Raw genomic sequence first — 22548 nt, forward strand, 5'->3', positions numbered from 1 at the left:
GAAGGTCAAGTTAAAGAATTGGGTCATTAGCACACAGACTAAATTGGGTGGGTCAGTAGAGTGGGCAGACTTGATGGGCTATAGCCCTTTTCTGCCGTCATCTTTCTATGTTTCTATGTTTCTATGTCTTTAGTTTTAGGAATCTCTGAGGACCAATGGCACAGCCTTGGGATATCAATTGATGAACAGTCCACAATGTCACAATATTCAAAGGAGAAGGTGGCAACTTGCACACTGCTGGAATTATACCAAAGGGTAGCATACTGTCTGTCTTTCTGGATTCCAATTGAAGGACAGCCTTTGCGAGGGAGTAGTCCAGCTTAACGTGTGTTCGCAAAGAGATGCCGGGGGTGCTGTTTACAGCAGGAGTGTCATTTACAGATGGGTATGGGCAGAAACACATCATCCCTGTAGACCCAGTTAGAAATGATCCATACAGGGAGAAAAACTAGCAACAGCGTTGCCAGTAAGAGAATGATAAAGTTGGTAGAATGCTGCAATGAGATCATCATGTTGTTCCACTGGAGGAGGTGAAATCTGCGCAGGAAAGACTTGCTTCTGGGGTTTTAGGTTAACCCTCTTCAAGCGACTTGCATGGATCCAAATAGGATACTCCTCAGTGAGTGCAGCGGGCCTGGTCACAGCGATCACAGTAGTGGGAAGGCCAAAGGGGAAATCCGTCTGCTTCCGATCCTTGGAAAGCTTCTGGACAATCACCAGGCTGGAAAAAATGGGTAGGAATCTGTGGAGAGAAAGGAGAAGTGCAAGACACGTTTCTTTGAACAAGCCCTAATATTTCAATTAGCTTTTGGACGTATTCCTCCTGTATCAAGGGAAAATCTACCCATGGGGCGGGGAAAGATCATCCCGTGAGAATCTCAAAGGGAGAGCAGCCAGATGTCTGTGCATACAGAAAGAGATACTTGAAAAGAAATGCTTGAAAAGCATTCCAAATATCATTCAGCAGCTGTACTCCAATGTGATCCAAATAAGAGATAGAAAACAAGAAAAACCATGTTGCCTATACTGAATGTGGCAACATGTAACAATACCAATTAATTTACTTAGCATAGCTATGGCAAAAGAGAGACAATACTCAGTTACTTAAGGTTCTTAATTGAACAATCCAAAAGGATATGTTTTTATCTTGCTGCATATAACTTATTATGCACTTCAGAGAGACCATACTGATGTACTGAATGTATTCAGAAATGTATATTGAATGGATCATATGTAGGGAACACCATGAAATAAATGCTGTATAAAGTAAAACTTTTTCTTAAACATATAACCCCTAACTAAACTATATTCAGAATATAAAAGCTATAAGTAAAAGAACATTGCGCAGTTAGGCTAGTAAGAAGTGGAGAAAGAGCTCTAGAAATGGCCAACGTTATGTATCCTGGGGTACCCACTAAACTAAAACAAGTAGACATGACACAGACAAAATATAAAGTTTTAAGCGTGGAGCTATTACTCCATCTGTCAAGTGTGCAGGGCTGAATTTAACTCTGCAAATAAACACATTGATATAAAAAAAACCCAAAACTACAAATAATGTATATCATAACCATCTCATATTTGGAAAAAGGCATAAAGCTAATGTCTCTTTGGAGCGTCTCTATCTCTGCAGTGATAAAGAGGACCCTTGGAAAACATTTGAAATATCTGTGCCAAAACTGATCTGGGATGGCTATGTATACATCCGGAAAAAACATTTTAAATTAGCAACATCCTAATTTCAGCTAAAACAATGGAAAGGAATTGTATTTTCCAATTTATTTTCAATTCACAACCGTGCCAGCTGTAATTATCGAACTATATATCTCTGTATCAAGGAGCAAAAGGTCAAGAATGAAAATATCACTAGCAAGAAGTTAAAATGTCGAGCGAGCACTACGATAACCAATACCATGATATTGGGCAATGAATAAGGGAGAGCTAGCAGCTGGTATCCAGGGTTTCCCCTCTTTGCACCAAAGTCCGTCCAAAAGGGCGGCTTTGGGCACCTGCCAAACGCCAGGCATCAAGTTCAGAGGGGGGGGGGGGGTAACAAAGGACTAGAAGGGAAAAGAATCCTGTTCACCCGTGAGACCCAGGAGCCCATTTAAAAGAAGGGCTTGTACATCGTGAAGAGTGTGAAGGATAGTGGGGTGACCAAGGGTCAGAAGAGTAACCATCTCTATCACCATAGCACAAGCAGCCAGGGCTTTCTTGAACAGGAGTGACTATAGAAAAAAAGGCAACAGAGCGTAACTTACCGCCATGTTCTCCCTTCATGGTGTTACAATAGTCCCAAACAAAGAGATAAAACATGTGGGCATAAGCAGGAAAACCCAGACTTGAGCTAGAAACCAAAGCACATCTTAAATGTCCAACATTTCATGAGTCCATCTGATAAGAGCAGTCATTTCAGAAACCAGGGTCTGTCTCAGAATCTGGTCATAGAAGGAACAAACAGAGATCCATTGGCGGCAGTGACCAATCATATCAAGAAAAGTAAGCATGTCTTTCTTGGTAGCTGGGCGGGGCAGACCCAGAACAGCAGCAGTGCGGAAAGTGCAGATTTTCCTCTGACCATGAGACAGGACAAAACCCAGGTATTTCACTTCAGTTTTATACCAGTGCAGTTTATTTCGTGACACCTTGTGACCACACACAGACAACCATTGTAAAAGGTGCAAACTATCAGCCTGACAGGTCTCCTGAATTATGGAACACAAAAAGTTGTACAAAATAAGAATAGGACCATGAGGGGCAGTGCATGACTGTAGAATAGCCCAGAGGACAATGAAGTCAACATAGCCCTGGGGCATTCCACATCAGGTATACTGTTGCTTAAAGGTGAAGGCAAAAAAGAGCTGAAAAGCCTCACCAACAGGGACAAAAATAAAACATTCTTTAGGACAATGACAGAAAAAAAAATCATTGGCTGTCGGTGGAATGGTGCAAGAAACATAAGTGCAATGAGAATTACCAAAACACTAACAGCCCTAAAGTCTAGGACGAAACGGGGAATGCCATCAGCTTAGAAAACAGTAACAAGCAGTAGAATCATGATTCTCACCGTACTGCTTGATAAAAACAAGAATGAGTAACTTCAAAGAAACACTATAGGGGGTCAGTGGAAGCCCAAACAGAGAAGTCTAGGGGAAGGGGCAAAAGCATTCATACACAGACCCTGATAATGAAAGCTGCTTGTATACAAGCTGCGAAGGAAAGATCTTAGACTGATTCAAACAGACCTTGCAATTCATTCCACATAACAGCACGTCCTACCTCAGTGTTAAACATTGGTGGAGCTGAAGGAAGAATGTCATACACACACAGCCGTACAAGTCTCATTTGTCTAGGAGAATCCTAAGTGCCTTTATGACTAAATTACAAAAACAATATAACAATGCAAAAATATTCGCTTATCTTACCTTATAAGCGAGGTACAGTAATAAGAGACAATAAAATCTTATACTCTATAAAAGTTTTAACCTTATAAATGACAGAGTGGGCAGGGGGGTTCTATAAATAATTTCATTCTTCCCGAAAGAATGGCAGCTGCTTATATTCACGAGGGGCGCTTACTGAAAGTACCCCGAGAATTTTCCCCAAAAAAACTCCATAATAGAACCCAAAGCTTGAACTTAAAAAAATAAGGGGTGGGTACAGGTCACCACTATCCAGTGAGTATTAAAGAACAGAAAAAATTCAGAAATACTCACAAAATATTGGTGATATCATCTGCCCATCGCGGACGTGCCCCCAACTGAAAAGGCTTAGGTCCCAATTCCTGCCCCATACTTTCTGTGTCTCTGTCATTTGAAAGTCAGATGCACCTGGGGACATATCTTAAAGACCAGAAATCATCTTCCAAAACATGTCCATTTTAATATCAGCTTCACATTCCTTTTATATCTTTTACATGAATCAGTGTTGTCAGCATGTGTCAGCATGTGACGTAAACACAAACCATATATGGACACCGGTCACATGAAACTTTAAAGACATCAGCATTTTCCCCTATATCTCTGGATGGAGTCCAAAAGGTCAGAAAAAGCCTTAACCAGCAGAGCTTCTAATCTAAATCTGTCTGTAAATACGGCTTAACAAAACAATTGAATTCACTTCACAACATCTCTGTTCAAACATAAATGTCCTTGTAGTATTTTAAAAAAGGGAAAAACAAACAGGGTCTGGCTTTCTTACAGCTGGAAAACATGGCCTAAGGACTTGATACGTGTCCCTTCAGAACCCCCCTTCACCTTTTAAAATGCAAGTGGGTTGCTAGTATGGCAGAGTTCTTTGACAAGATTTACCTTGAGTTCTCAAACAGGTCACTTCCCCCACCCTTAATACTACTACTACTATTTATCACTTATATAGCACTGAAAGGCATACATAGCGCTATACATTTTGACATTTAATAGATGGTTCCTGTTCAGAAGAGCTTACAATCTAACTTGGATAGACAGAACCCAAGGTGCGAGGAGTTAGGAGTTGAAAGCACTCTTGAAGAGGTGGGCTTCTGGGCCTTGAACACTGCCAGAGATGGAGCCCACCGTAGGGATTCGGGTAGCTTGTTCCATATGCATATGGTGCAGAAGGTAAAAGGGACAGAGTCTGGAGTTGGCAGAGGAAGAGAAGGGCACAGATAGGAGGGACTGAGAATGAGGGAAGCAGAGAGGTTGGTTTAGGCACGAAGAAGAGTAGCAGGGTTTTAGCCATATTTAATTTTAGATGGCCATGAGATTTCCAGATGGAAATGTTGGACAGGCAGGCTGAGACTCGTCTGGGTTTCAATATAGATATTTGGCGCAGAGAGGTAGATCTGGGAGTCATCAGCATAGAGGTGATACTGGAAGCCGTGGGAGGAGATCAGTGCTCCAAGTGAGTAAGTGTAGATTCAGAAAAGAAGCATTCCCAGGACAGACCCTTGAGGTGCACCAATCGATAGTGGGAAGGTTGTGGAAAACGAACCACCATTGTATACACTGAATGTGCGATGGGAAAGATAGGAAGAAACCCAGGAGAGGGCAGAACCCTGGAATCCCAACAAAGACAGCATATCAATGAGTAGGTGATGATCAACAGTATCTAAGGTGGCAGACAGACCAAAAAGGATGAGGATTTGGCCAAGAACAGGTCAGTGAAAACTTTAGTAAGGGCAGTTTCCATGGAATGCAGTAGGCGAAAGCCTGACTGAAGTGGATCCAGAATAACATGGGATGAGAGGAAGTCCAGGCAATGGCGGTGAACAGCACATTCAAGTAACTTGGATAAGAAGGGGAGGATATGGGGCAATAGTTGGAGGGACACTTGGGGTCGTGATGATTTCTTGAGGAGGGTTGTGATAACAACATATTTGAAGACATCAGGGACAGTTGCAGTGGAGAGCGATAGGTTGAGGATGTGACAGATAGGAGGGATGACAGAGGGTGAGATAGCACAGAGTAGGTGAGTGGGAATCGGATTGGAGGAGCAGAAAAAATGTGTGGTTTCCTCCTCAGTGATCTCAGAGAAAGGAGAGGGTGGCAGGTGTTTAGGGAAGGTTAGTAGAAGGGGCAGATGGAGAGAGGGGAGCGGGAAGCAGCCTGGTTGAGAGTTCAAAGTGAATCTTATTGTAGTCCCTCTGCAAAAAGTGCAGCGAAGACAACCTCTAAGTTCTAAAGAGTTTATTGTTCTAATAAAGACACGTCTGTGTTTCGGCCAAAACAGCCTGCATCAGGAGTCTGTAGTACACGAAGCATGAAACATATAAATATACACTAATTTGCATATAACAACATACAAATAATATTAATAAAAATTTTACATATAAATTTATAGATATAAAACAATGAAAAAATTAATTAAAAAACAGCGTATGCATGATGTAAAATATAACGTGTCGACTATCAGACTTAGGGCTCCTTTTATCAAGGTGCGCTAGCGGGGTTAGTGAGTCGGACATATCATCATGCTCTAACCCCTGCGGCAAGCCTCATCAATGGAGGCATTAGCGACTAGCACGGCAGGCGGTTTAACGCACGGTATTCTGCGTGTTAAACCCCTACCGCAGTTTGATAATAGGAGTCCTTAACTTCCTAACAAAAGTGTTGTAAATAAAATCAGTCATGGTCAACGAATGAACAAAAAGCCATATTGGTTACTACAAAAAATTACATATCAGTGTGTACATCAATTAAATTAAAACCTATCTCTTTGATAAATTTCTCTGACTCCTTTCCTGCCTTGCTGTATCTTTGAAATGCTTCCGGATAAATCTTGACTACTCTTGGCATGCTAATGTAATTTGAAAGTCCTTTTCTGTAACATTGCTGTCTGTATACCGCCTCTTCCTCTGTAAACCGCTCTGAACTGCTTGTTATTATTATTACATATACATATCAAATATGCATATTAAATAGAAACAATTATTCTACAAATATACTCGGGGTGTGACCTATTCATTTTCTATAGTTTGTAGTATTATGTCAGTTTCTGTCAATGAGCAAAAATGTATACAAAGACGTCGACCGTAACAGTTATTAGGAATTTGTACAACAGCCCTGTTATCTAATGGACAACAAAGATACTTTGCATAAGCCATGGGGGAAAAAAAAAAGAGAAGAAAGAATAAAATATGGTTTAATATCTCAGTGTGATGTAACTTTTAACAAATGTAAAAAAAATCACTCAAAAGAAAGCTGTAAAGATAATACAAAAAAATGAGGTTCAAACAATCTTTATTGATGCAAACAACTGCAAAAGCAATACAAGGCATACCTATGGTGCACAGAACCAACAATGATGCATCATAGATAACTTTACAGCAAACATAAATAGGATATGAGTCACAACATCACATCCACCCCCCTCCACTATACTCAGGGCAAGAGAGGCCAGAGGTAATGGAAAGGCCCTCCGGGGCCCTGGACTCAGATAAGCCCCGAAGAAGCCACACACCCCCTCCCCCATTATTCCTAAGTTCATACCTGTAGCTAAATGCCAGAATCTGTCAAATACCAAAAAAATTAATAATAATAAACAAACCAAATGTGCTGATAGAAAAATTATTTTGTAAACAAAATTTTAATGTAATGGACATTATTAACTTGAATAGTTAAATACATCTATTACCTTAAAAAGGATTATGGCAACAAATATGCCAAATTAAAACAAGGACCAGTATAAAAACAGAACTTTGATTAACCTGATCAAACTATATAAAATATGAACTGCTTCCCTGAGTAATTAACAAGAGTCCTCTTTTGGGAGAATCCACCCCACATGGCTCATGTCTGCTGTTTCAGGATGTGAAGGCAACAATCATCTCCTTTCCATGAATGCAGCTTTAAGACTGCAATGTTATAATGCCCCTGTATCGCTCCATGGTGCGACGTCACCTGGAGTACTGCATTCATTTCTGATCTCCTTATCTCAAGAAAGATATAGCAGCACTAGAAAAGGTTCAAAGAAGAGCAACCAAGATGATAAAGGGGATAGGGCTCTTCAGCTTGGAAAAGAGATGGCTGGGGGGAGATATGATTGAAGTCTACAAAATCCTGAGTGGAGTACAACAGGTACAAGTGGATCGATTTTTCACTCCATCATAAATTTCAAAGACTAGGAGACAGTCAATGAAGTTACAGGGAAATACTTTTAAAACCAATAGGAGGAAATTATTTTCACTCAGAGAATAGTTAAGCTCTGGAATGCGTTGCCAGAGGTTGTGGTAAGAGCAGATAGCGAAGCTGAAGAAAGGTTTGGACAAGTTTTTTTCTTACTATCCAAACATCAATTTCCTTTTTTTTTTTTTTTAATTGTGTCTACCTATAGCTTTCTATCTTTTCCGTTCACCCTGGCTCTGTATCACTTCCTCTTATTCTTTAACTCTATCCTTTTCCCTCCTGTCCTCCCTGCTTCCTTCTAACGTGTCTCCATCCTTCCCACTTCCTTCCAACATGTACCCCGTCCTTCCCACTTCCTTCCACATGCCCCCCTGTCCCTACTTCCAATAAGTGCCCCCCCATTCTCCCCGCTTCCTTCCAACATGCGCCTCCGTTCTTCCCACTTCTGTCCATGTGCCCCCTGTCCCTGCTTCCATTAAGTGCTCCCCATCCGCCCCACTTCCAACATGTACTCCCATCCTTCCCACTTCCTTCCAACATGTGTCTCTCTATTCTCCCCACTTCCATGCAATGCCCCACACTTCCCTACTTCCATCCAGCATCTGGCTCCTTCCCCGACAACCCTTCTGCCCTTGTTGCTGCACTGAACCTGCATTTGGCTGTTGGCTCTGCCCTGGAACAAGAAGGATGCTGGAAGGGTTGGGGCGGGTGGCTGATTTTTGGGTGCAATATAGTCCTGCAATCTGTTGTGTTTTGCCACTGCTGCTGATTTGGGAGGGCAGCAACAGCGGTAGCAATGAGAGGTAGGCTACTGGTGAGCCAGGACAGTTGCATGGCCTCAGCTGCACAGCATAGAGGGCACATTGTGAAAGTCCTACCACCAAAGTAGGGGGTTAGGGAGTTTCTAAGGCGAGGGTGCTTTACAAACAGGGTGGTCTTTTAGTCTGGATTTGAATACTGCCAGAGAGGGAGCTTGAGTACTGACTCAGGCATATGGTGCAGCAAGAGAGAAGGGTCTGAGTCTGGAGATGGGTACAGACGATGAGAGAGGAGAGAGAGTGAGGAGCTGAAGAGCGAATGAGCCAATGAGGTGGCTGGAGGAGAGGGGTGATGTGATCATAGCCACTTTGCAGAGCACTACGCAGCAAGGAGACAGTCCCTGCTCGCAAGAGCTTACAAGACATGGATTGAAGGGGAGCGCGAAATCAGAGCTCTGGTCAGGGGTGCCTGAGCCGAAGAGCTAGCTGGGGCCCTGCTTCCTTCTGCACCTCTTGCAAACTGCTTGAACTGGCGAGTATTTCCAGGGCCCGAAGGGGTTAAGTACCTGGAGGTGGAGGGTCTCCTGCAATGCATTCTTCCTCTGCCTCGGGGAGGGGGCGGGGCCTATAGTAAAGTTTCGGCTTTTCCATGAATGAAGCCCATCCGGAGGGCAGCGCTGCACAAGCTCCGGGCCGAGGACGGTAAGAGAGGAGAGGGGGGCTCCGAGCACTAATCCCCTCCCACCCGCTTGAAATGGCAAAGGGATTTGGGTCTAGCTAAGGCTTTGGGTTTGGTGGTGGTGGTGGCTTTCTTCGAGCGCCTTTTCTTTAGCCGGAAAACTTTTGAGGAGTAGCTTAAAGAATAACCCCCCCCCCCCCCCAAAGAACTCCTCAAGATGCATTTTGCAGGCATGATAGATTCAGGGATGAGTGGAGAAGTGGAGTTGCTGGCTGCTTTCCCAGATCCTTGGTACCTGGGTGAAGGGATTTGCCTCCAAGCCCCAGAAGAGAAGCAGTAAGGGAAATGGAGAAATAAATCAACAGGTGTTCAAAAGTTGATAAACCAAAAACAGGTCCTGCCTTTCTGTAGTACAACCGAATCTACTCCCTAAGGAGCTCCACTCGATTTACAGTTCGTCAAAAAAAATGAAATATAACAAGTAAATTGATGGAAAAAGTTAGACAAAAAGTATGTTGGCAGGTACTTTCTCTGTTCTATCGGTTTTATACCTGGGCAATGGAGCACAAGGAGAAGCAGTGGCAATGAGGGGTCCTCAACCCGCCCTCCCTCAATGCACCTTTTCCAAAATGAATGATATTGAGATGCTTGACCCAGCCGAGAACCTGACTTCATGCTCTCGTGAACCCCCCCCCCCTAAAAAAAAACAACCAAAAACACCCAATTCTCTCCTCTTTCACTTATGTAGGTTCCAGGCTGGACTCTGTGTTGGACTGCAGGATGAGGCTGGTTCTGGTGCTGCTTTTCTTGACCGTGTTGCCTGGGGAGGGACGGAAGAGCTGGAGGAGGCGAGGGCAGCAGTCTCAGCCTATGACTGGGGACCCAGAGCGAAGTGAGGTGGCCGGACAGCCCGTGGAGAGCTTCCCGTTAGACTTTACTGCCGTGGAGGGCAACATGGACAGTTTCATGGCCCAGATCAAAAGCCTGGCTCAGAGTCTGTACCCATGCTCAGCTCAGACACTGGAGCGGGACATGCAGCTCCACTTCCTAAGGAATGGCTCTGGCGTCTGCAATGATGGCAGTCCGGCTGGGTAAGGTCAAACTCTAAGCACAGGATGGAGAACTTAGCTCCTCTGCTCAGCTCTTTGATTTCTTTGTTCCCTTTTCAGATGCTTTCAGCCGCTTTGTTTCTTCTTGGACAAAAGCTTGTTCTGCTCTTGCATTACTAAGAGAGAGGAACGTGACAAAATTGCTCAGGAATGCCTCAGTCCTAGAGCTGAGGAGGGAGGCAAGTGATCAGGGGTACATGTGGCATTGAAATGAGGAGAGGACGTATGACCCAGGGGAGCTGCTCCTTGAAAGTACAGCATGCAGAAGATGTGCCTGAAATCAAATCTGCTTTGAAAGTACAACACAATATCCCCCTCGCTGCTGCAGGCGCTATGTGGCTAGTGCCAGGAAGGAGCCCACAGTTATGCAGCCACCAGTCCTAGTAGGGCTGACGCCCATGTAGCTAAGCAAGCAGACAGGGCTGCGTTTTTGCCCATTTAGCTCTGGATCTTCAATGCTGGTGCCAAGGCATTGAATGGTTGGGTTAAATTCATCTCACAGCAGTCAGTGGCTTTAAAATTGCTGATTGCCAAGGGCAAATTGATTTTAACCCTTTCAGCATTGTTTCATTCTGATTGGTTGCTCTTCTACAAACAAAATAATTTACACAGCCTAAATAAAAGCAGGTTCCCTTAAATTATAACATCCTAGTAATGTAGCCTCCTTGTTAGGTTAATTAATCAAAGGTTAACTATAGCTCACCTCTCCTGGTAGGAACAAAAGCGTCAGAAAAAATCAGTAAATCACACAAAAGCCTAATGACAGCCAAAAGGGAGCTTTGCCTCACAATTAACTGATCCAGGGGCTCTCCCACCCCTACCCAGTTATCTTTTCAGGATATCTGCAATAAATATGCATTGGATACATTTGCATATTTCCACTCCCATCTTATGCAAACAGCTTAGAGGCATTTTCACGGTTAAGTAGCAGATCATAGGGCCATTAAGGTTTTAGTCTGCTATCAAAAAGGGGGAGGTTAAAAAGAAGGTAGTCAAGAACATCCTATAATAGAATTCCATCTCATCACTCACAATAGTTTATTCTTTTCAACCATTACAAACAGATAATGAGAGCTTAGCAGAGTCTGGGCTGGGAATGTGTCTACGAGAGGAACTGTCTCTTACTGAAATGAGATGCAGCCAGGCTGGAGATTAACTTTCTTTTTTTGGTCCAGAGTTTAGTAGTCTGACATCTGTGGTTTCAAACATTCACTAGGACATCCTAGGTATCACAAGTAAAGGTATAAATAAATATTCTTGTGTGATCTGAGTAGACAGACAAAGAATGAAAAAATAGCAAGATTGTGATCTGGGAGAGGTCCTTGGAGTGATTCTTCCGGTTCTGAAAGAAACCCTGTGCAGTGGAGTTTCTCTGATGAAACAGAATGGGGTATTGCAAATGAAGCCCAAAAGAGATTGATTGATTGTGGTTAAGGCAAAAGCCCTAAAGAGCAACAGGGAACTGCTGGGCCAAAAGCATTGGGTTAAATCTGTGATCCATTCGGGGCCATGTGGGTTCCCATGACCGATAAGCCTGACATGCTTGATTTGTTTTCTTTTCATTGCTGTCCATAGTTCTGTGAGATTAGATTGCAAGCTCTGTCTGAGTGTGTCTAGCAGCGCTATAGAAATGATAAGTAGTAGTGCCCAGGGAGGCCCAGCAAAGAAGGAAAAGTGGTTGCAGGTACAGTGGCAGCCCTTGCCAATCAAAGAATCGTGCTGAGGATGTAGCGCTTGGCTATGGCCTTGGGTAGAGGGACATTCAAAGATTAAAAGGAAAAGTTCTTTCTAGGCTCCCCTGCTACAGCTACTGAAATCTGCAGGGGGAACTAGCTGCTCTCTGCTGCCCCTGTGTGGCTGTGAGCAGCAAGACAAACAGGTGCAAGATCTCTCCCTGATTAGATCTAGGACACCCAAGAAATACCAGTTTAAGGCAAAGAATGTATTTTGGAGACAGATTAAAGCCCGTCTACCAAGGGAAAGCCTTTAATCAGCTTCTGTTTAGCTGAACTGAGAGATTTTCTTTTGGATATTGTGGTTAACCAAAGCTGTTTCCCAAAATGTCTCTGTCCCTCTCTTTCAGATACTACCTAAAAGAATCCAAAGGCAGTAAAAGGTGGCTAGTGTTTCTGGAAGGTGAGTCTTCCGATGTGTTAAAGTTGGGTTGGTTCTTCTCACACAATTGAACCTACTTATGCAGGTTCTGATTCTGGTGGCTGGTATTTTGTTTCCTAAAGCTCTCCATGTGTTTCCCTTTAATTTCTTAGTGCAAGTATCCCCTGTCTCATTCTTTGGGACCCTGAACCAGGTCTAAAATTCATGCAAACTGAGCATTTCAGTAGTTCATTCCCCATTTGAGGTCTTGGTGTAATATCAGTTTACTTGTGTTTTTTTGCAGTTAAGCCCACGCCCCTCGTACAGGTATATTACAAGAGGTTCTGTGAGCCTTTAAATATTTGGGAATACAGTTAACAAAACAGACCTCTGATCTGTATTGGTTAAACAATCTCATTTACTTGATTACACCTCTGAGACATTGTCCAGTTGTCTGCATCTCCCTCTGGTTTCGAATGACAGAATTTCCAAGATGGCTCTATGTTATGCAAATGTTTCCTCTCAAATTACTGAAAAAGGATTTGAAAGTTTTTATACAGATAATTATCTAAATTTTGTTGGGGTGGCAACCCCCTCCCCCCAAATACACCATGGAGAATGTTGATGGGTCCCTGGTACAAGGGAGGTATGGGACAACCTGATTGGAATAAATATCAACAAGCCTGTTTCTTGCCACCTTGTTGTAGAGACAGGATTATACTCCGGTGCTGATTGAGATGGATTATTTTGATCCTTGGCATTTACTTGTTTTTGTTACAGGCCCCCTGAGTGTGTTTCCGAAATATCTTCACAATCATGTTCTGTTGCAACCCTGAATTGCTCTGCAGCAAGACTTGACTAGATGTTGGGGTATAGATTTCAGATCTTTTGCCTTTCTCAGACAAAGCCTTGTTTCTACCAAATAGAGATAATGGGATTTTCCAAGATTGGGGGAGGTGAGGAATATTGCATGTAGAACATGTATGACAGGAAAATGGTGCCATGTTGTCTTTGGCGTCATTTGGGAGGTGGGGGAGAACTTTATTCACTCAGGAGTTATGTATTCTTATCGCCAATTGTGGTGTTATGTGTCTACTATGACTGAATATCTAAAGTGCTAAACATTTTTTTGTGAAGGTCTGCAGTGATAGCCAAAAGAAGTTATTCAAATCCACTTTCATATTCCAAGGCCCCCAAATTTGGAACAGCCTTCTTTAACACTGAGACTAGCCCTACCAGCGCACGTTCTTGTTTAGCAGAAACTTATCTAACAAGGATTCAAGACAAAGTTAGACATGTTTCTGCTGAACAAGAATGTGCGCTGGTAGGGCTAGTCTCAGTTAGGGTGCTAGTCTTAGACCAGAGGGCCGCCGCGTGAGCCCTCTGGTCTGACTCAGCAGTGGCAATTCTTATGTTCTTATGTTCATCAACTGGACACATATTATAACTTTAGATGAATGTTAAAAATTCATCTGTTCTCTTCAAATCCCTAATTCAAAATGCAAACACATCTTTACTTCCTCAACCTTAAAACTCCTTGTTCATGATCACTGTTAAGAAATCTTGTTGTAAACCTCATTGAATCCTTGCCAAAACTTGCGGTATAGAAGAAAACATATAGAAACATGATGGCAGATAAAGGCCAAATGGCCCATCTAGTCTGCCCATCCGCGGTAACCATTATCTCTTTCTCTCTCAAGTTCAAGTTTATTAATATTTGATTAATTGCTTAATCGATTTGCTAAGCGATGTACAAAATCATAAATTAAAAATAGAAATACAAATAAGGACAGATCGAATGACACATATTTAACAAAAAACCAAATGATAAATATTTAACAACAAGACAAACTTGAGTTGAAAGGAGCGGGGGGAAAGTTACAAGATCCCATGTGCCTATCCCAGGCCCTTTTGAATTCAGACACAGTCTCTGTTTCCACCACCTCTTCTGGGAGACTGTTCCAAGCATCTACCACCCTTTCTGTAAAAAAGTATTTCCTTAGATTACTCCAATCACCTGTTCACTTTATCCTATGCCCTCTCATTGCAGAGTTTCCTTTCAAATGAAAGAGACTCAACTCATACACATTTATATTACGTAGGTATTTAAACATCTCTACCATATCTCCCCTCTCCCACCTTTCCTCCAAAGTATACAGATTGAGATCTTTAAGTCTGTCCCCATATGCCTTATCACGAAGACCACACACCATTTTAGTAGCCTTCCTCTGGACCGACTCCATCCTTTTTATACCTTTTTGAAGGTGTGGCCTCCAGAACTGTACACAATATTCTAAATGAGGTCTCACCAGAGTCTTATACAGAAGCATCAATATTTCCTTTTTCCTACTGGCCATACCTCTCCCTATGCAACCTAGCATCCTTCTAGCTTCCGCTGTTACCTTTTCAACCTGTTTGACCACCTGAAGATCATCACATACAATCACACCCAAGTCCCGCTCTTCCATTGTGTACATAAGTTCTTCACCCACTCAACTGTACCGTTCCCTTGGGTTTTTGAAAGCCCAAATGCATGACCTAAGCATTAAATTTTTTTTTTTTTTTTCACCTCTAGTGAATCCATGTTGCCTCTGGTCCTGTAATCCACAGGATTCCAGAAACTTCAACGTTCTCTATTTTAAAAGTGTTTCCATTAATTTGCTTACCACAGAAGTCAGACTTACTGGTCTATAACTCCATACTTCTTCCGTAATTCCACTTTGTGTAGAGGGACTACATCTGCCTTTCTGCAGTCCTCCGGTACCACTCCCGACTCTAGAGACTTGTTGAAAAGGTCAGTCAGCGGAGCTACCAGAACTTCCCTAAGTTCCTTCAGCACCCTCGGATGTACACCATCCGGCCCCATCACTTTGTCTACCTTTATTTTAGATAGCTCCTCACGAACACAACCCTCTGAAAATCAATCAGGGTCTATTACTCCCCCAACCCTATTCACGTTTGGCTTCTGCGGTCCTGCTCCTGGCGCTTCAGCCATGAACACAGAACAGAACACAAATTAGATACGATCCTAAATGATGAGAGACTAAGGGATCCCCACCAACATGGATTTACAAAGGGAAGGTCCTGCCAATCCAATCTGATCAGTTTCTTTGACTGGGTAACGAAAAAGCTAAATATGGGAGAGTCCCTGGATATCGTGTACTTGGACTTTAGTATGGCTTTTGACAGTGTCCAACACCGTAGGTTATTGAACAAGATGAGTTCGTTGGAATTAGGGGAAACATTGACGGCATGGGTTAAAGACTGGCTCAGCGGCAGACTTCAGAGGGTGGTGGTAAATGGTACTCCCTCCGAAACGTCGGAAGTGATCAGTGGAGTGCCACAGGGCTCAGTCTTGGGTCCTATCCTATTTCATATCTTTGTACAGGTCCTGCCTCACGGACTTCAAGGCAAAATTGTATTGTTTGTCGACGACGCTAAACTGTGCAACATAGTGGGCAAAAGCACAATGCCTGACAGTATGACACAGGACCTATTCTTACTGGAACAATGGTCCGCAACTTGGCAACTGAGTTTTAATGCCAAAAAATGTGAAGTTATGCACCTTGTCAGCAGAAATCCATGCAGTACTTACACTCTGAATGGTGAGACCTTAATAAGAACTACTGCAGAACGCGACCTAGGAGTAATCATTAGTGAAGATATGAAGACTGCCAATCAAGTAGAGAAAGCTTCATCCAAGGCTTGGCAAATGCTGGGATGCATCTGAAGAAGTTTTGTCAGCTGGAAGCATGAAGTTGTAATGCCGTTGTACAGGTCCATGGTGAAACCTCATCTGGAATATTGTGTTCAATTTTGGAGGCCACATTATCAAAAAGATGTGCTGAGAGTGGAGTCGGTTCAGCGAATGGCCACCAGGATGGTCTCAGGACTCAAGGATCTCCCATATGAGGAACGTCTAGGTAAGTTGCAGCTATACTCTCTCGAGGAACACAGAGAGAGGGGAGATATGATAGAGATGTTCAAATATGTAACTGGCCGTATTGAGGTAGAAGAAGATATCTTTTTCCTTACAGGACCTACGGCAACAAGAGGGCATCTGTTGAAACTCAGGGGTGGGAGATTTCATAGCAACACTAGGAAGTATTTCTTCACTGAAAGGGTGGTTGATCGTTGGAATGATCTTCCACTTCAGGTAATTGAGGCAAGCAACGTGCTTGATTTTAAGAAAAAATGGGATAAGCATGTGGGTTCAGTTCGTGGAAGTGCTTAGGGGGGAGGGTCCTTAGAGTGGGCAGACTTGTTGGGCCAGTGGCCCTTTTCTGCCGTCATATTCTATGTTTCTATATTTTGCTCTATATTTGCCTATTTTTCTATAGTTGTTACTGATTGCATATTTTAAAGTCATCTGCCTTGACCTAACCCCCTCCCCCTGAATATAAATGATAATTAACATTTTCTGCGTATAGTGTGCTTTGTGGTTTTTTTTTAATTTTGTAGTTACCGTTATGTATTAATAAGATTATATTGTGTGTATATGAAAAACGGATGGAAGAAATTGTGTTACAATTAATAATAATAATAATTTTATTCTTATATACCGCCAAATCTTCAGTTCAAGGCGGTTTACAATAAGAAAAAAGCTGGATATACAATGAATTATAATAAATATCAAATGTTTCTCAGAAAACTACGGATTACAATTGAATCAAAATTTTTCTCAAAGGCGGTTCAAAGTGAGAAAAGACTGAACGTACAATAAATAGGAATCATAAACAAATATTTCTTTAAAAAATAGAAAAAGGCAGTTAAGTCAAATATTTTTCAAACAAATAAGTTTGAATAATTTTTCGAAATAAGATTGGGTTTGGGGGATAAGAGCATTCCAATATGAATTCATTGCACTAGCCTGAAATGCCAATGTTTTCCCTCAAAATCTCTTATTACAACACTAGTGTTTAAGCCCATTACATTAACGGGTGTTAGAATAGATGTGTAGACGTTTAGCACAATGGGGCACTGAGGCCTTTCTTTCTCTCTCCCTGCCCCTCTTTCTTTATTTCTGTCTCTGTCCCCCTGTCTGTCTGTGTGTCTGTCTTTCTTTCTGTCTGTGTCTTCCCTGGCCCCCTGTCTCTCTGTCTGTCTCTCTCCCTGCTCCCCTGTATTTTTGTCTGTATGTCTCTCTCCCTGGCTGTGTGTCTGTCTTTCTTTCTTTCTTTCTCTTCTCCCTTCCTTTTACCTACCATGTCCCCCTGTCCAGCAGCTGTTTGGACTTGGAGATCCCCACTGGCTCAGGTATTTAAAGTTTGATTTTGAAGTAAGGGGGGGGCACAGAGCAGGGCATAGGTGGAGAGCAAGGGTGGGACAAAATTTTGTGCCCACCTGCTTTGGGATCAGCTCCTCCCCCTTTGCAAATAATTGAAGGTCTGGTTTATCACTGCCTTTCATACTTCACAGATGCAAAGTATGTGGGGAAAAGAAGATGGCTGGTTTCAAAATGAAATGCTTATGCCTATTTTTGTGGATCCATCCAAACTCTTTTAGTGCTTTCTCTGCTCCCCCTATCCAGCCGTAGCCCTTCTCCTTTCCTTTTACCTCCCCCTTGTCAGTTCCTTCAGGAATACTGCTCCCAGCGATCATCTTTCGCTGTCCCTGTGCAGCAGTAACTGCACCCTCTATCCGGGTTTCTGCAGCGCCTGCACCTGGGTGCCCACACCACCCTCCATTTTCTCTCCCCTATAACCCGGATCCCTGGGCCCGCTCCTCCTACCATTGCCAGGGTGCCTTCAGCGTCCCCTTTTGTTCAGCTCTACCCAACGCTCGAACCATCTCCCTGTGCTCCTGCTCCAGGGTACTCGAGTACCCCCCCACCCCCCGCATCAGACAGGGGTGGGTGAAGGAGAAGAGGGAGGCCGGGACAGCATTGTGAAGAGGAGGAGTGGAGGATAATGAGTTGAGTGTGCGTCTCTGTGCTGCCGGCCCTCGCTTCCTGTTCGGCTCCGTGGGCAGCGTTTGTTTATTGTCTTTCGGCCTGCTACATGTTAGCAGCGTGGGGTGGAGCCTGGAAACTGTGTCGAGGAAGGGCAATGGAGAAACCAGCACAGGTAGAGTTCTACTCTACTGTGCATGCAGGGACACAGCACCACGGATACACGGAGCCACGAAGCCTGAAGTGTGCATGCGCGCTAAGGGTATTATTATAGCGGATACTTTTGCTGAAGGGAACATAAACCAGCAGGATCTTTGTGTATTTTTGTCAGAATTATAGAATTCAAAGTGGGAAGAGAGATAGGTTGGAGACAGTCCAAATAAGACTTTAAAACAGATATAACCAAATTTGATCAGAATTCTGGCCTCAAATGGTAACTAATGGAACTTTAAGTAGTAAGGGCTTACGTGATCATGTTTTTTAAGGCCAAAAATCAGGCGAACTGCTGTATTCCGTACTATTCTTAGCCTACTAAGGTTTTTTTTAATAAGAACCTAGGTAAACAATATTACAGTAGTCCAATGTAGACAGGATTGATGACTGAACCAGTATCCTAAAAGACGTTGAGTCAAAATATTTTTTGATGGTACGAAGCTTCCATAGAATTGAAAAACATTTTTTAACCAGTAGGTTGGTATGAACATTAAATGATAACGAACGATCTAGCGTAACGCCTAATATTTTTATCGTGGTAACTATAGAATAATTTTGACCATTTAGATAGTCTATTTTCAGTGATTTTATCATTGGGACTAGCAAGGAAAAACTTTGTTTTTTTCTGGCTTGAGCTTCAGTTTGAAATTAGTAGTACATTGTTCTATTTGTGTCTGGATAAATGATATTTGATTTTTTTACTTCAGTCGTAAAAGATGTTAGAGGACTAAGTATTGTTATATCATTGGCGTAGATCTAGAATTTAACCTGTAAACTGTTTAATCAATTTCCCAATGATGCTAGATAAACATTAAATAGTGTAAGTGAAAGCGGTGAACCCTGTGGGGGTGGGATTAGGGGCAGAGCTTGGGCGGGAGGTACTCGGTTGGTATTTGTTAGGCTTAGCATGAAGAAGTTGAGAAACACTGCTGTATATCATAGAGAGAAATAGCACATCACCATTATAAAATCCCCAAATGATCATTAAACCAGAGCAGCCTGCCCCTAGGCATCTGGAAGAGAAGAGACCACTCTTTGCCCCAGGGGTTTGCTCTACTGATTTAGATTTTTATACCATAGGAGGCTGGTACTGTATCAACAAGGAGAACTGTGATGCTCGCTATGAAACCATGAGGAGACTGATGAGCTCCAAAGAATGGCCGAGCAGCAGAACCGGTAAGAATCTTCCTCCTTATTCACACGTCTCTGATCTCCTGCAGTCGCTACTTAGTAGATGATGGTAGATAAAGACCTGCACAGTCCATCCAGTCGGACCAACAGTAAGTTTCACCCGATTATACTAAGGAGCAGGTGTTTGGCTATTTTAAGATATTTTCTGTAAACATTGCAAATTTTAAAAAAATATTGATTTATGCTTACAACTAAACACATTCATAACTGAACAACTAGAGCTATGCTGAGACGCCAAGGGTGCCCGTTTCAAAGCTGGCGATTTAAGGCCAATGAGTGAGATTTCTCTTGCAGGTCCCTGCCATATCTTAAACCAGCTGTAGCAATATGTACCTTCCAAAAACTGACATGTTCTAATCAATTTCCACAATTATTGTTTTGGTCCCACTCTCTGTTTTCAGCTTTCTTTTGTCTTACTAGGGTCTCCTTGTTCATTTTCTCTCCATGTCCACCATCCATCTTCCCTCTTTATCCCTATTCACACTACCCAGCATCATTTCTGAATCCTAAGAAAAGAAGAACATAAGAGTTGCCATGCTGGGACAGACTGAAGGTCCATCAAGTCCAGTCTCCTGTTTCCAACAGTGGCCAACCCAGGTCCCAAGTACCTGGCAGAAACCCTAAGAGTAGCAACATTCCAGAGCTGAGATTGTGATGTCATAATGCCTCATTGTTTCAGACCACTGATTGAAGCATATCCATGACATTCTCTTCTTGGTTGGGCTGAGAAATTTTCAGCATCACTCAACACTATTTTTTCTGTCACCAATTTTTTTTTTAAGACAGCATTTATAAAATTTAGTCCATATTGGGAAAACTCTGGGGAAGCCCAAAGTCTTTGTTGACAATGCTTTTGGAGTTAAGAGTAGAACTGAGGCTTGGAGTGCACAATTGTCTATCTCGGCAGCAAAACAACTGTGTGAATTGTTTTCTGAACTTATAAGCTGTGGATATTTTATTAGCCTCCATTTTTTTCCCCAATATTTAAAGACTTTCAGTAAATTTTTCAGGTTCAGAACAACCATCTAGTCTGAACAGGAATAGAGAATGAAGAAGTGAGTGCCCTGTGCCACGAGTAGAAGTGTGTAATTGCTATGGTCTCTGAAGCTGGACCCCCCCTTACCTGGAGAGTGCCCCACCATGAGGGAAAGTAGTGTTACAAATGAAATAGTTTAAGAAGAAGTTCCAATCACAACTAGAGGAGCATGTTGTCTGGGATGAACACATGCAAAACTTTCAAGCATACATGGATCTGAGAAAATCCTCAAGTAACCTCTATCATGACTTGGGAAAATTTGGTGTTGATAAGAGATCAAAAATAAAAGTTATTAGGGACACACACACACACAAAGAACAGCGACCAAGATGATAAAGGGGTTGGAACTCTTCTCGTATGAGAAAAGACTAAAAAGGTTAGGGCTCTTCAGCTTGGAAAAGAGAAGGCTGAGGGGAGATATGATTGAAATCTACAAAATCCTGAGTGCAGTAGAACGGGTACAAGTGGATTGATTTTTCACTCCATCAAAAATTACAAAGACTAGGGGACACTCGATGAAGTTACAAGGAAATACTTAAAAAAAACCAATAAGAGGAAATATTTTTTCACTCTGAGAATAGTTAAGCTCTGGAACATGTTGCCAGAGGTTGTGGTAAAAGCAGATAGTGTAGCTGGTTTTAACAAAGATTTGGACAAGTTCCTGGAGGAAAAGTTCATAGTCTGTTATTGAGAAAGACATGGGGAAGCCTCTGCTTGTCCTGGATCGGTAGCATGGAATGTTGCTACTCTTTGGGTTTTGGCCAGGCATTAGGGACCTTGATTGGCCACCGTGAGAACGAGCTACTGGACTTGATGGACCGTTGGTCTGACCCAGTAGGCTATTCTTATGTTCATTTCTCCAATGCCTAAGAGCCAATCTCAGCAGTGATGTCACAATGGCTTGATTGTCCTAGATTTGGCTCACATAAGAACATAAGAATTACCATACTGGTAAGAATTACAGACCAAAGGCCCATCAAGCCCAGTATCCTGTTTCCAACAGTGGCCAACCCAAGTCCCAAGTACCTAGCTAGATCCCAAGTTGCAAAACAGATTCTATGCTGCTTATCATTCTAATACATTCATTAATCATTTCAAGGCTGGATTATTGTAACTCTTTATATCAGGGCATAACACAAAAAGAAATAAGAAGATTACAGATAATACAAAACATAGCAATAAAAATTATCACTAACTCAAAAAAATATGATCATGTTATACCACTTCTACAAGCAGCTCATTGGCTACCAATCACACATAGAATAACCTTTAAAATTTTACTGTTAACTTTTAAAATTCAACAAACTCATGCTCCAACTTTTCTACATCATTTCTTAACACCGTATTCTCCATCCAGGGCATTGAGATCAACACAACAACAGCTATTGACTATTCCTTCATTAAAGATAATAGGAACCAGAAGATCTACCATTTTCTCAGTTATAGCATCCCAGCTTTGGAACAATTTACCAGTTTATATTCGTAATGAATCTTCTTTAGAAAAATTCAAGCGTTCCTTAAAAAGGTTTTTTGTTCAAGGACGCTTTTGAAAAATAGACAACACAATTTTACAAATCACCAAACTTCTTAGATCTAAATTAGATTTCAATATAGATTATAGATTCTTTTTTTTTCCTTTCTGTGTTACCTACCAAATGTATTCCCCGCTAAATGTTTTCTCTCTCTCTTTAAAGATTGTAGTTCATCCCTTTCACCTTCCGTACCAGTTATGTATTAGAATGGTTAGAATTTGATTGTAATTATGTTAAAGAGTTTTGTTCTACCCCCCATTTTTAACATGTTATACGCTTTAAAGCTTTTGATATTGTGTACATAACAAAAATGTAATAAACTTGAAACTATCCTAGGATTTCCCCAAGCCATCTCAATAATGGCCTATGGACTTCTCTTATAGTAAATTATCCAAACCCTTTTTAAACCCCACTAAGCTAATTGATTTCACCACATTCTCCA

At 42.2% G+C, this 22548-nt stretch overlaps 1 protein-coding gene across 3 annotated transcripts in view; it reads left to right on the top strand.

Moving 5' to 3' along the window:
• Positions 1-8626: 8626 nt before the first annotated feature.
• The window catches only part of NOTUM (notum, palmitoleoyl-protein carboxylesterase), a 54111-nt gene continuing 40189 nt past the window's right edge, over positions 8627-22548 (top strand). Inside the window, exons 1-4 of one of the 3 annotated variants that reach the window (XM_033959949.1) lie at positions 8627-9064; positions 9790-10132; positions 12234-12286; positions 19428-19523. In XM_033959949.1, coding sequence (XP_033815840.1) covers positions 9016-9064; positions 9790-10132; positions 12234-12286; positions 19428-19523 — 541 coding nt within the window. In that variant the 5' untranslated portion in view covers positions 8627-9015. Of the gene's footprint in view, positions 9065-9145; positions 9407-9789; positions 10133-12233; positions 12287-19427; positions 19524-22548 lie in introns of those variants that run through there. The other 2 variants (XM_033959950.1, XM_033959951.1) reach the window with 2 other exon arrangements.

Source organism: Geotrypetes seraphini, chromosome 10, assembly GCF_902459505.1.
Source record: "Geotrypetes seraphini chromosome 10, aGeoSer1.1, whole genome shotgun sequence".
NCBI classification, from domain to species: Eukaryota; Metazoa; Chordata; class Amphibia; order Gymnophiona; family Dermophiidae; genus Geotrypetes; species Geotrypetes seraphini.